General features: G+C 49.3%; 1 protein-coding gene across 3 annotated transcripts in view; it reads right to left on the bottom strand.

The window, feature by feature from the left end:
• Positions 1 to 14,489, bottom strand: part of ADARB2 (adenosine deaminase RNA specific B2 (inactive)) — a 415,421-nt gene that overhangs the window by 16,362 nt on the left and 384,570 nt on the right. For all 3 annotated transcript variants that reach the window (XM_081062451.1, XM_081062453.1, XM_081062452.1), the window contains one exon: positions 2,381 to 2,562. In XM_081062451.1, coding sequence (XP_080918577.1) covers positions 2,381 to 2,562 — 182 coding nt within the window. The remainder of the gene's footprint in view (positions 1 to 2,380; positions 2,563 to 14,489) is intronic.

Here is a 14,489-nt window from a genome sequence, read left to right as displayed (position 1 = left end):
ATGTTGACTGCTTAATGTTTGGATAAATAAAATGTATTGACAATGGAAGTATTTTCCTTAAATTGTAAAATTCTCAAGAGCAATGTAATTAAATTTGATGTTGAATTCTTTTGTGAAACAATTCCTTAAAATCATGGTGGAAATTAAATGAAACTTAAGTAATACACAAATATTTTTAAAATAACTCCCCAGAAAGCTGAAACAAGGTTTTTGTATAACTTTAAGTTTACTATAACCCGTGGACCATTTAATGTGCCAAGGGAGATCAGTGCTAATTTATGGAAATGTGTTATTAAATAGTTCTTTGTTGAATCTAACTTTTTTGATCTTCATGCAAAAGATATTAGGATTGTTTTTAGATTTTTCTAGCAAGATTTATAATTTTTCCTCCCAATTTTTTCAAGGACACAGGAGGATAAGTTCATATTGCTAATGACTGTCGGACAAAGGAAACTGTCAGATATTTTTTTGAAGCTCATGTGTTTTATCTAAACATTTATGAAAAATTTGTAAGTTATTCCATAATATACCTGTGCTTGTTTAATATATATAAGATTGTGAATTACTTACTTTCTGCATAAAAGAAAATGTTTGCTTCTTGCTTCTGCCCACTGGGTTATTTTGCAAACCACTGTTAATGATCATCAATTTCAGAACTGTCTCCTGAATGAAAGAGGCCGGGGACCCCGTATCAGATTCTGCAGCTTAGTGTGACAGTATTTTGGAAATTCAGCCTCACACAAAAATGTGGACGTCAACAGCAGCAGGTCCCCATGGCACCCACTGCGGTTCCCTAAAGGGAGGTGTCCAGTGCAGTGGGAGGTGGTGTCCATCCGGACTGAAGGCGGCTTTTGGCGGACGTTTCTGTAAGTGTCAAAGTGCTCTCCGAGAAAGCCCGTGGCTCCTGAAACACGACGTCTGAAAAGCCTTCTCATACACCAGCTAGATGTTTTTACTACTTCAGGAAAATGTGCGGTGAAGAAAGGCAACTGAGGCTCTTGTCTGTTTAGCACTGAGCCGGATTTTCACATTAGAAAGAACCAGATTCTCACATTCAATCCCTATGGTCCGTCTCTCAAATTTCATTTCCATTGTCAAGACCTTGCCATGGGCTGTAAAATAATCCTGAGTTTAATCTTCAGGTGAATTAAGGGTGTTCAACACTGAAAGATATCTGTGAAATGCGCCATCAACACGGACAGACTTTCTCAGACATATCCAGATTTCCCCCTTTCTTGTGATTCTTCTTGATGAAGAAAAATGAAAACTGAACCTTGAGGTTCAAAGCTCGGATAGACCACACCGCCAGCAAAGTCACTTCCAGTGCAGACCATGTTTCTCTTAGAAGAGTATTCAAAGCACAGACTTTAATTACTTGCTCTCCCCCACTTTACGTGTCGTTGAACATGCAGTGACCGGAGTCGCGTCTCCAGGGTGGCTCTGCAGACAGCGGCTCCGGAGGGTTCGGTGCAGCCCCTGGGGCCGCCCGGCCGCGGCCGCGCGCAGTTGTTGAAGCGCACTGTCGGGCGGACGGAGGGCTGTGCTTTCCTGAACACTTGCTTGGCTCGTGCAGTGCTTCTCACGGATTATTTCTTCTGGCTCTCCCTGCCACCGCCCTGGAGCACAGTTACCGCCCCGATTTTAAAATTCAGAACCGTTCTATAAGCCCGGGAATCAGTCTTAGGCCAACTCTTAGCCACACGCTAGAAGCAGCGCGCATCTTCCTATTTTCCCTAGCAGGTGATGGTCTGAGACGCAGCCCAGCCAGCCTGGGCCCCCACAGCCCCGCCAGGCCGCCCCCCGGCAGGCACCAGCGGCGGCGCACGGCCCGCAGCCAGGCGGGGCCCGCACTCACTCCCCGGGAAGCTCCCAGCTGCCCCCCACGGCCTCCTCGCGGAGAGCCCCGCCGCGTCGCGGCCCTGTGGCCCTGCATCCTTCCCGCGGCCGTCCCCGTCTCAGCACGGCGACGCGGAGGCCCGGCCGCCCCGCCCGCCACCCCGCCCGCCCGATGGCCCGCGGGGTCCGCGCTTCCCGCCTCTCACACACCCGGCCCCTTCGGGGTCCTATTGGACACACGCACGATTGCTACGGTTGATTGCTACAGGGCACTGGGGCCACCGCAGTGGAAGTGACACCGTGATGCGCAGACGTGGGGCGGCCTATCGTGCATTCACTCGAACATGTGTCCTTCTCCTACTCGCCGAGGTGCGCTGTGACCTTCCTCCTTTTCGGAGGCGCGCATCGCTGTACATCTGCTGGCTACCTCTGAAATCGCCATTGGCCGACACGGGTGAAGTCTGCCCGGCGTGGGCCCTTTGGGGTTTGCGGGGGGCCAACCTGCTGACGGGAGGGGCGTGTCTCTGGGGACCAGTCGTCTTACCGCTGAGGAGGGGCCGGTTATGGCGGTACGAGGTGGGCAGCTGGCCGATGTCCTCAGTGCGGTGGCTCATCACCCGGGAGAGGTGGCCGGTGTGGTGCAGACTCCCCACGACGATGCTGTGCAGGTACACGGGCTCGATGAAGTGGCAGAGGAGGGCGCCCTGCAGGCCCAGCACGTTCCACCTGCAGGGAGAGGCAGGGCTCAGCCAGGACGGGAGGGGCAGCCGCGCGTCCCCCCACCGGGCAGGCCCAGCAGCAATCGCCGTGCAAGGTGCCTGCTCTGCTCCCGAGGTGTCACTGTCCCCACCGTGCAGGCGATGGAGCCATGGCCTTTGGCCTTGGGGCCTCTATGAGCGCCCTAAGTGCTGGGGACCGGGTCTGATGGTGGTCTGCATTGCAGTGAGTGTGACCTCCTTTCTGGAAATGAATTGTTAGATGGGCTGGAAGCCACATATTCTTCAAGGGACTTAAAATTGGATTAAAAAGATGTCACTCTGTCCCCACAGTGAATCTGCATTTTTCTTTATATTAGCTGGGAAGTATCAGAAATGGAATTTGTTTACTTCAGTGTAGGGGCAATGCTGTCTTCCCTCCCTCTGTCCTCAGCAGTGAGCAGGACCTATCGTGTTGGAATGAAATGACATTAATAAGTGACCTTGTTCTGCTCTGGGGTGGTTTTGACGTGAGACACCCAATCAGAGGTGAAAGGCGAACCCATTTTCTCTGAAATAAATAAACTCTGGCTGAGTGTTTTTGCTTCTTCAAGCGCAGATGACAGAGACATTTTAAGACGCCCCCTCACTTTGGGAGGCGACCGTCCCGCGGAGCTGAGGAGCAGGCGACACGTTCCGTGGTTTGCACTCCAACAAACGTGTTTGAAATCCAGCCTCATCAGCAGCAAGCGTCACGCAGCTCATTTCTTACATCATTGTTCTTTTCATTAATTAACATTTCTTCACGTTAGAGAGGTTATTGCGGCGCCTCCGGCACATTCCTCTTCATGATTAATAAGGACTCATTACATTTCTCTTTCCTGAAGCGGTCAATTAACACAGAACCCTTTCCTTTAATTACGGAGTGCTGAAACCAGCGCGCCCTACCTGGAGAGCAGTCTGCTCCCAGAACCTGCGACACCAATTGCTTTAAAAAGTTCTCTTTAAATTTTATTTCAGAAACATGAGCAATTTAGCTCGTGATATTAATCTGCCTCAAGAGCATCGTGGGGAATGAGGAGCATCTTTTAATCTCATGCAAGAAAAGGCAGCCATCTGGCCGGCGAGGCCCTCCGCCTCCCGCGCCCCCCGCAGAGACGCGGTCGTTAAGGTAATGTGTTCATCTACATAAAGCTCGAATGGAATATAAAAGGTAATATTTATATACAAACAGTTCAGTCCTACAATTTAAGCAGTCGTTGGTTTCATGAAACATTTACTTTACTCTATCAGATTTGCACAGCTTCACTTAGAAAAAAATAACGGTGGTCACTTCTGTAAGTCCCGTCATTTGTCTCAGAAAGGAAGGAGCCGGCGTCCTTTGTATGATTGTAGTTTTGCCAGAGACTACATGGCAGAAACTTTGCGAGGAGCAGACATTTCTGAAGGCAACAGAGTACTTACCACAGATCTTTGGGACCCCTTAATGTGGCAATATCCTTTCTCCCTAGCCTCTATTTCCACCTGGACACTACACTCTGATGTGCAGCCTGGGCTCTGGGCGGTGAATTGCTGAAACCCCTGTGTTGAGTTTGTGATGTCCAAGCTATTCCTGGATGGCATGACTTTGATGTCTCCGAGTGGGTAAATCGGAGACCAGAATTTCTGAGCAGTACCAAGGACAGACCAAAAAGTGAGGAAACATTTAACTAAGTCACCTTCACTTAGTATTTTGCATATCTCCTCTTTAGATCTGAAAAAGCTGGGAAGGTATGCCAAGAAAAAAAAAAAGAATACGTTTGCTGGTTAGCCTGTTTCACTAGAAAAATACTTGGTATTCATTTTTTAAGTGTATACTTCATTTTCGACCGAGATACAGGCTTTCTGGTGTTTGTATGTATTGATGAGGGCAGTCGGTCTTGCAGCGAAGGGCCTAGATGGAGCAGATTAGCAGTCATACGAGTATGTGAGGAGTTACCTTCTATGGCGAAGGGTTCTGGAATGCATACAACCTCAGTGGGTGTCGTTATTGCCAGATGCTGAGGGAAGTCTTCACACTTCTTGTCAATTAAAAGCAGGGAAATGGACACTTGCCCCCTTGGTAAGAAGGCACTTTCTAGAAATAAGCCACATCTTGAACAATAAAATTGGTTTCCTAGAAGACACATCACTGCACATTAGGCCATCTGCGTATCGGCTTTGAACAAAACTTCTGGAACATGTTTGAGTTGTTGTGATTCTAAGGGATTATCTAAAGACAAATGACTTCTCTATCTCGTTTCCTCCTAATAACCTTTACAATAAAGAGAAAATCAACCTTCCCTTCGCCTGGCTAAAGAAGTTGAAACTTCCTCAGCTAACACGATCAATAAAAACAAATGTCTTCCGGAATAGAAACTGGAGAATTTTCAGCATTCAGAATTGAATGGAAAAATGCCTCTCCTTTTGTTCAAACAGCTGATATTCTTGCAATGTTGACAGAGAAAAAATAAATCCATGTCTAGTTTTCAATATAAATAATCCCTAAATAAATATATTTTTGTCTGTTTGTCAATCACTGAAATACCAAAGATAAGTGAGGGAGAGATCTTGGGGAAAGGCTGCCTTTCTTTAACGAAGAGAAGCAATCTCCTCACTCAGTTCAAACCTTGGCCTCCAAGTGTTAGTGGAAACAATCTCGGGTGGGTCCTTCCTCAGACGGCCACCGCTGATTTGCACCTGGGACACAGAACAGAGGTCGCCGGTGCTCATCTTGAGCAGTTGTTGTGCCTGCCTGTTGTGTCTGCCGCCTTGACGTGGCCCCGAAAGGAGACATACTCTAAAATTACAGTGAAGTCTGCTGCGTCCTTAGCACCATCAGATGTATGGCATAAGAACCGACACACAGATAAGTGGAACAGAATGGAAACCCCAGAAATAAACTCTGATAGATGTGATAATGACCCATGTTCAGCAAGATGCAAGCATTGCCACATGGCAGTGGTTTCCAACTTTGGTTGCCTTGGCCTCATCTGGGGACTGTTGGGAATCTCCTGGAGCTGGGTCCCCCCAAGACTCCAGGAATCCAATGTGGGCAGCAGTGCCCCCAGGTGATTCTCAGCTAGGGCTGAGAACTGCAGTGAAGCAGGCAACACAGACTTTTGAGTCAGAAAATCAGGTGAAACCCACGTCCTGACAGCAGTCGGCTGGGTTACCCTTGGCCGCTTCCTGCTGCTCTGAGCAGCAGTCTACAGCAGGTCCTGAGGCCTGGGGCAGGGCCGGCAGGGGCAGTGCTGGCAAACCTTCGAAGTGACTGTGATGGCCTCCCTGGCCACATGGCCATATAGTAATACAACTTCTCCATTAAGCAAGTCTCCATCAATGGTAATATGACATCTCTAATTGTGAAGGTCACAGACTGGGGGTTGAAACTGTCCCCCTCCATACCCTTCACCACCCCAATCTCAAAATTTCTCCCTCCCACTTGTCTGGGAGGCATTTTTGCACCAAGGGTCCATCCCTTTTCCAGCCTCCCGATATCTTCCCCTGGGTCTTTCTAAGCAAAAGAGACCAGTAACCCTTCCACTGACTTAAATCACTGCTAGGAATTCATCCAAGGATAGACACTCAATAAAAGGCCAGGATATCTGTACAAGCAGTCACGAGAGATGGGAGGACTGTTTGCAATTGCAAAGCAAACTAAACAAAACAAAAAATTGAAGATAATCTCATTGCCTCTTAATAGGGAATGATTCGATAAATGACAGAATATTCACGGAAAGAACAGAGCTAGGACTGCCCATGGCCTGCCTGACCCCGGGGGGCATGCGTCACCATGTTCCCAGGTTCCTGCGCCACCCACCTGACCTCCTGGCTGCGCCTTCTCTGGCTGGACTGCTTCCCTCTCCTAGCCGCCATCCTGTGGGTGCTTCTTTCCCCACTCCCTTCTTGGGCTGCGAGCTGGCCAAGTTAGGGGATTTGCCGTTGCCATAGAAACCATGTATGTGATCATCGGCCCTTACTCGTGCCGTCACCTCCAGCATCGCTTCGTCTTGGGTCCCAGCCACAGCACTGTGAGGATCCCCGGCAGTCCATGAGCAGAACTTCTGGCTGCCGGTCCACAGCCACCTACCAGCCATGAGAGAGTGTGTCATCCTGAAAGTGAGTCCTCCAGCCCCAGTGAGCAGCCATGTGGCTCTAAGACGTGGCAGCGCCATCCGGCTTTGCACACACAGAAGGTTTGCAGCAAAACAAATTACTTGTTTCAGGCCACTGAGCTTTGGGATGGCTTGTTACATGGAGCAGATGCCTGGTGTGGGACCCGTTATGTTTCGGAGCTGACCTGTGGCAACCAGGAACTCCTCAGGAAGTCCTACATGTCGTGGCAATAAAGCCGCTTGAATAATACAGTCTTTGCGCACTGTTGGTATTGACAGCAGAAGTGGGCGGTGGGCACCCCAGAAACACCGGTTATTCTGCTGGTGGGGCCAGGACACCATTGTGCCACTTCAGGCTATTTCTGGCTGACAGGCATTACTTTCACGTCACACAGTGTCTCATTTCTCTTCTCTTCAACCTACCTGTAAAATATCCTCTCTCTTGACATGACATCTCTGGGTAAGTCTACGCCCCAACACACTGGTGACCCATAAACATCCTTGGAGGACCAACAGCATCACTCGTGACTCGATTGTTCCCAGTTGTGTCTGGTTCTCAGGTCCTGACAGTCCCACCTTGTCCCCACCGCCTGCATGGGGCGGTGGCTGTGGGACCACATCTGGTACAGAGAGCCTTCCCAGTTGTTGAGTCGCGGTCTGCAGAAAGGCTTCCCCCATGACCCGCTCCAGAGCCCTGGGCCTTCCGCCCATCCTCAGAGGTGCTGCATTGGGCCTCTCGGTGCTTAGGGACAAGCTACTTACCCTAAGGGATGCCTTTTTAATCCTTTGGGAATTCAGAAGCTGTGGACAGAAGCTCTGACCTGTGTGTGTGCCACACAAGCTCCCCATCCAGCTGTTTCTTCTTCTCCCTGGACCTCAACATCATGGTCCCCACCTCAGCCAGCTGGCATTCAGGCCATTTGGGAACCATCCGTGTGTTCTCTTACGTTGGCATTTAGCCCACTCCTGTTTCCTCTTAAAGTCCGTGTTGTTTTATTTGCCTAACTAGGTTTTTGGCTTCCATTCGGCAGAAATGGTGCCTTTCTTAGCCTTTGCCAGTGGGATGGTTGGTGGTTGGTGGGCAGTGGTTGGTCATTAGTGGTTGGTGCTTGATGGGCAGTGGGCCAGGGGGCTGTGAGCCGTGGGCGACTGCCTCAGACCTGGCTTTACTTGGAGGTGGTGGGGGTAACTGGTAGCAGACACAGAGCGTTATTGATTGTTGCTGCTACTTTTATATTGGATCAATATTATTGAATTTATCACTGACTGCTTTCATCATTAGAGATAGAATAAGATTCAACATACAAGTTATAATAAGATTACCACAGTCTTTGGTAAAGAAAGTATAAAAGGCTTACTATTAAACAAGTGGTGAAAATTTGAGGCTGGGTGTTTGGGGAGAATAGCTGTTTTTGAAGGACCTGCATGTTGAGACTGGAAAAACGAACAGCCTGATCTCAGGAGAGCTGGTAACACTTCAAAGATAAGGTGGCTGCCGGCCGATCTAAGAGGAAGGGTGTCAGGGTCTCTGCTGGTGGACTGGTGGCAGAGAGGACAAACTCAGCTTGAGGATGCTGAGCAGCAATCGATACCATCAGGACAAACTCCCTCTTCACAGCCTGAAATTCAAGTTCAGGAGCCAGACACTGCTTTAGTCCCCAGACAGCTGCTGTAATTTTTTACAGTTCGTTTTTATGGAGAAAGTTTTAATCTGCTCATTTAAAGACCCATGGCAATCAATAATCAAGCTCAGGTACTTAAAATTAGAAACCATGTCTAAAGGAACATTAGTTCCAGAAGGTTTGGATTTTTATATACCACTCAACTTTTGATTCTTAGAGACAAAAGCAAAAATCTGTTGGTTTCCCCCCAATCTTCAGGAGACTGGTGTTTGCTCGTCAGAGGGTGCAGCCGTGGCTGTGACAAGATGTTTGCTGTCGTGAGTCCTTGACGCATGCAGGTGGAGAACTCGGTCTGTTGTACCTCTTTGAGCTGAAGGACACGCCATTTCTTTTGTGTGTCACCCAAGCTAACCTGTGGGTTTGAAGGTCAGTTCTCATGGACGTGGTGACACAACCCACTTGCTGCAGTTTTGCTCCGTTTCACCAGGTGATGTTAATGGTGGCTTGTGAGAGTGGATTTCACTCAGACTGTTTCTGGTTCTGCCATTTTCCAAACACCAAGGGGGTTGGGCTAAGTGAGTAATAGCTCTTCCCCGGGGCTGCTGTAGCAAACCACCACGCACTGTGGCTTCAAACAATGGAAATGTATTCTCTCCCAGCTCTGAAGGCCACGGGTCTGAAATCACAGTGTTGGTGTCAGCAGGGCCATGCTCCCTCTGAGGCCCCAGGACAGTCTGCTCCAGGCCTCTTTTCTAATCTTCCTGTGGTTGCGGCCATCCTTGGCATTCCTTGTCTCATGGACACATGGCTCCAGTCTCTGCCTCCTTTTCCACATGACCTTCTCCCTGTGTGTCTGCCCCAAATACCCTCTGCCTCTCTTATAAGGTACATGTAGTTGCATTGAGAGCTCATCTGAACAACCTAGGATAAGCACTTCCTCTCACCATCCTTAATTTAGTCCCACCTTCATATTCACTCTTCCAACACACAAGGTTATAGCACAGGTGAGGACACGGACATATCTTTTTGAAAGCCACCATTTAGCCCAGCACACCTTCTGTGTCTCTTGTTTATGAAAACCTACTGTTTACCCTCCACCATGGGCGTCTTACTCTGCTCTGGGGAATATGTCCCAAGTACATACTCAGAGATTTGGTAAAAAGCTTTTGTACAAAGATATCTTGGAAAAGTTACAAGAGTGACCACTGGGGAACATTCCAGATATCCAGCCACGGGGAAGTATGCTGAGGGCATAACTATGACACAAAATATTACACACAATGTTACAGACACAACATGAGAAATGATGTTATAGATACAACATGAGACACTATATTACACAGGCGTTAAAGTGCTCATTATTTTAAAAGAAGCCACAATTGTAGCGTTAAGTAATGGCTTGTGAGCAAACTGCTATAAGAAGCAAAACTCCTACAGCAAGAAAAAAAGACATGTTTAGGAGAAAAGATGAAAGTAAATACAGCAAAAGCTGATTGCTGTTTTCTGAGTATTGAGATATTGGCTGCATGGTTACTTTCTACTTTTCACTTTTTCCTTGTTTTTCTTTATTGTTTTTTATTCTTTACGGAGGGCCTGTCCAATCTGCAATGGCCTCCACTTTGAGCTGGTTCTCCAGGAGCAGGGTTATGATGAGCTGATCTCCTAATACCATCTCAGTTGTCCCTGTTTACCAGGTTTTGCTTCAGGGGTGTGCATAGTTGTCTGTGGTCATGGGGACTTTTGGGTCTTGTTTAGTTGTGGGGCAAAGCCAGTTCACCCACAAGGACCACTATCTGCCTGGAGCTTGGAACTGGCCTTTTTCTTCAAGGTGATGTTTTTCTCCAGGGTTTTAAGTAACATTTTGCTTTGTTTTTGACCGAAAAATAGAAAGGAGAAGGTATTTTACTTTAAAATGAAATAATCTCATGGCCTAAAATCTTCCTGGTAATTCTGCTGACTGTTCCAAACAAAGAAATAAGATTTTGATTTCTGCTATGTTCAATATCAAAATTATTTTTAAAGGAAGGAAAACTTGTCTGGTGTATCCCTGCTTCAAGCTTCTGGGGTGTTTTTCCCATTGAAGCAGGAAAAAGAGCTCTTGCTGAGACCCAGCATTCTCTGTCTGCATCTGATTGAAGTGTTGGGTGTACAGACTCTGGGTGGCAGTCTGTCAGACATCTCCAAACTCCCACTGCCCAGGGACATCCCAGGCACTGCTTCCCTAAGGAGCTGAGGGTGACATCAGTCAACTGGCCTGGGGACCCACCTGCATTCTGACTGAAGCCATCAAGAAAGCAGATGTCATTAGCTGTACCAACTAGTGGACACACCTGGCACGTCACACACATTTCCGTGAGCTGCAGGCCCCATGTCTTTGAAACGGGCCGGACAACAATGACATCAACAGTATAGCAGCCCTCTTCCCCTTGGAGAGTCAACCTGAGTACTGGACTTACCTGGAGAAATGAAAACATTGTGTAAAACTTGCGTATGCAGGTGCGGCCACTGTCCACGTTCACGGTGTCCTGGGTCAGGCCCCAGGGAGCGCTTGGCCTGTGTGGTTTCTTACTCTCCCCTGTGGCCCAGCGCCACCCCTCTATGTCCCAGCCCACGAAAGCTCTACCCTCCCTCTCTTTGAGTACTCTCAGCCCTGAGATGCAGGAATCGCCACTGTAGGGGACCTTGCAGTCTTTGTGCCAGATGCAGGGCCAACTTTTCCTGTGTCCTCTGTAGAGCAGGTCGTCTTGCCCCCATCTTCCACTGGCTCATTCTGACTGTCATAGGTGATGGACAGGTACAGCCCCACCTTCCAGAGAAGGTGCTCTGACCTGCATGTTTACTGGTGAGAAGGCTCTTGTTTTCCCAAGTCATTTGTCAGGTCACCCAGCTGGACTTCATCCATGGCTCCCAGGCTGGTCTCTGTGAGGGGCACCCATGTCCCTGAATGTTCCTTATGTCTCAGGATGGTTGTATGGAAGTCAGGGCAATGGGCGTCTTCTCAGGCCCTACAGTGTGTTTTAGAACTCAGGGAGGGCACAGGGGTGCATAGGACATGGGCTGTCTTTTGGAGTCTGTCATCTGTTAGGCGGACAAAATATAAACCAGGGGAACAGCTACAGGCGATGAGATTCTTATCAGGGGAAAATGGTCCTTTGGGCCAATGATGTGCAATCAGTGAAGTTCTCAGTGCACAGAGGCAGGGGGGTCCCCGTAGGCCGCACAGGACGGGGTCCTTCCCTTAGGAGTGCAGCGCTTCTTCCACATGTGGCTGAATGTTGATCCTTGAGAAGGGCCACAGCCAAGACAGCATTTCAAGTAGATCGGAGTGGGGGTGGGGACAGGCCTACTGACATCTCAGGGTTATCCTGAATGGGGAAGAAAGATGTTTCTGGACAGAGGGAGGTGTGCAAGAATGTTCCATCGGCTCACACGGGCTGACCCTCTTACTTATGACAGAGAGAAATTCATTCATGAAGTGGTTCCCTGAGAGACGTAAAGGTCTCGTGACAAAGCTCCATGACACTGAGTCTCAGGGGACTGACCTTTCTGATAGGGCTCTCACCTTGACAAAGAATGGGAACAGAGATAGGCCCCATCAGTGAAGCCTGTCCCACTTTTCTGTCACACCTACGCCCCAGCAGAGTCCTGACTGTTACCCTGGGTTACAGAGAACATGGAGTCAATGTAGAGAGGACTGAGGAAAGGCTCATTGGAAACATTAGATGATATGCAAAGAAATGTGAAAAATTAGCCTATTGAGGGAACTCTAGGAAGTGTCTTCACAATGTTTTATGGCTCATTTTAAACGACTGTAACAATTTCAGGGTTTCTATAACGTGCTTTACTGTAAAACTGCCTTTCCACTGACATTGTAAAATGATACCAATTGTTATTCATGGAGTTCCATACTCAGAAGAATGCATGCTGTGGTCTACTTTATATGATTACTTAGGAATTATTGACCCAAACGGTGAGACGTGTGCTTTCCTTCTGATCTGCAGGTGGGAGATGGAGCTGTGCTGACTGCTGGGTCTTCTGATATAATTGGATCCAGTTCATTTTTCACTGACGTCAAAGGGGCTTCGCAAAGAGCATTACAAATGTGTCTAGTGGATGCGCCGTCTCTACCTTAATTAAAGCTGCAATCTTACTCATTTATTTTCATCCTAATACAGAAATGTCACATGAAAGAGGTGATGAAAGCAGTCAGCCTGACATTTCTGCTTCATGGCTGCTTCGATAGCACTGCAGTTGTTAAGGGAGAAATTTCTAAACCACTAAATACGTGTGACTGGGGGCTCCAGGCAGCATGTGGGGTAAGACCCTGGGCACTTCCTGGGAAAGAGGCAGCGCTTGGACTTGGCTGTGGACAGCCCCAACGCTGGTGGGCAGACACGTGACATTCAGCTTTGGCAGCTGAGGAGGGCAGATAGCAGTGCAGAAGGCACAGTTTTCATCTTTCCAAAGTCGTCTGCTTGGGCCCTGAGAGGGTCCAGTTTCCAGATGGGGCTCCATGGGCCACCCCATTCACATGTCACACCGCAGCCGTCCTGACCAGCTCACCCAGTGTTTCCTGGTCCCGACCACAGCACAGGCTTCCTATCACCCAAGGGTGCAGAAAAGTACAGCGTTTGACGCCTCACTCAGCTGGTTGAAGGTCACACATGGCCTCTGTCTTCCCTGGTGTTCATGCTCAGTGACCGATGTAGGTCTTGTTTCCACACATTCACCAACTGGCGAGTTGTGTTCCCAATAGGTAGTGTCATGACAGCAGCAAGGACAACTCGAGGGGTCAGCCCTGCTGGCTCCGGGCTCTGTCTCCATGGTCATACGTTCCCTTCCTGCTTGACAAAGCGTGGCTGACACTGGCGGTGGGGAGTCAAACGCCACTGTGTCCCTGTGTCAGGAGAGCTTTCCTGCACCTTCCCCATGTCCACCTCCACTGTCCATGGTCTGCCCGTCGGTGTCCGCCATGCCTGTGTGTGCTGGCGCTGAAGGGACGTGTGACATGGAGCTCACTGGGAGGGAGCCATTCTCAGGAGGAATGAGGACCAGGGGCAGGGCATCACTGAGACGGACAGGGCTGGCTGCGAGGGGCGGGAGGCAGCTGCACGTTGCGCACGGTGAGGGGGCGGGAGGGCAGGGGCATCCACCGCGACCTGAGCCTCTCCTCTCAGAGGTCAGGCGCTGGGGCCAGTCCCAGGGCAGGGAATTTGAAGGAGTGACATGTCCTAGGGCACTGGGAAGATAACAGTGACTCCCTGCTAGTCTCAGTGAGTGCAACCTCACAAGTGGTGCAGACGGAGGCCAGGTGCTCATGCAGAGAGAGCCTGGGTGAGCATGGACAGTGCCGTCGGGAACTCTGGGTCAGAAAGGAAGTCACAGCCACAGGCCCAGGAGGACGCTGGACTCAGATGCGTTTGCAGATGAGAAAGACAAGCTGATAGAATGACCGGGCAGTTTCAGGTGGAGGAGGCAGGACGACAGGCAGGCGGGAGGAGGTGAGTGATGGGGATGGTCCTCGAGGGGCCACGGCACAGATGGAGCAGGACAGCAGAGGTGGCCCATCATGGTGCAGGGAGAGCTGCAGGCAGCTTTTCTCTCCTGGCTTGTTTCCCCAGAGGTAGGACGTGCGCCCTCTGGACTCCATTCCTGAGAGGTCATGGTTGTTGTCTCCAGTCTGTGAGTGGGAAGGGGGTCTCACATGTCCATCCCACTGGCCCCCTATCCCCTACTCTCACACACCCTGAGTCCGGGCTCCTGACCCATGACTTCACTGCCTCCTAGGAGACACAACAGATGGCAGAGCTGGCCTGACATAGTCACTTCCAGTGTGTGCACTCGTGTGCGAGCCTTCTCATGACACTCATGTTCGGTGGCAGGCCAGTAACAATCGGCTCGCAGAAAAAGGCACTGATTTGTAGCTTTTGCCAGTTTCCGAAGTGTAAATATCATCCCTGTGGCCTGTTTCAAGTGACCTGTGTGAAGTCACTGAGCACAGATTTGGGTTGAGATGAGCAGTAGCAGGTATGTCACCCTGGGGACACAGCGGGTATTCACAACTCCAAGAGCAAAAATAATGGGAGAATAATTAGGAAGTGCTGATTTTGAGTATTTGTTGCCTTTGTTTCACTATAACCCATTCAGTTGTAAGTTTATGTAGTTTACTTTTTAATAATGGCTGTATTTAACAATTGGCT

This window comes from Rhinolophus hipposideros (genome assembly GCF_964194185.1).
Source record: "Rhinolophus hipposideros genome assembly, chromosome: 1".
Taxonomy (NCBI): domain Eukaryota; kingdom Metazoa; phylum Chordata; class Mammalia; order Chiroptera; family Rhinolophidae; genus Rhinolophus; species Rhinolophus hipposideros.
This window is presented reverse-complemented; position numbering and strand designations above follow the sequence as displayed.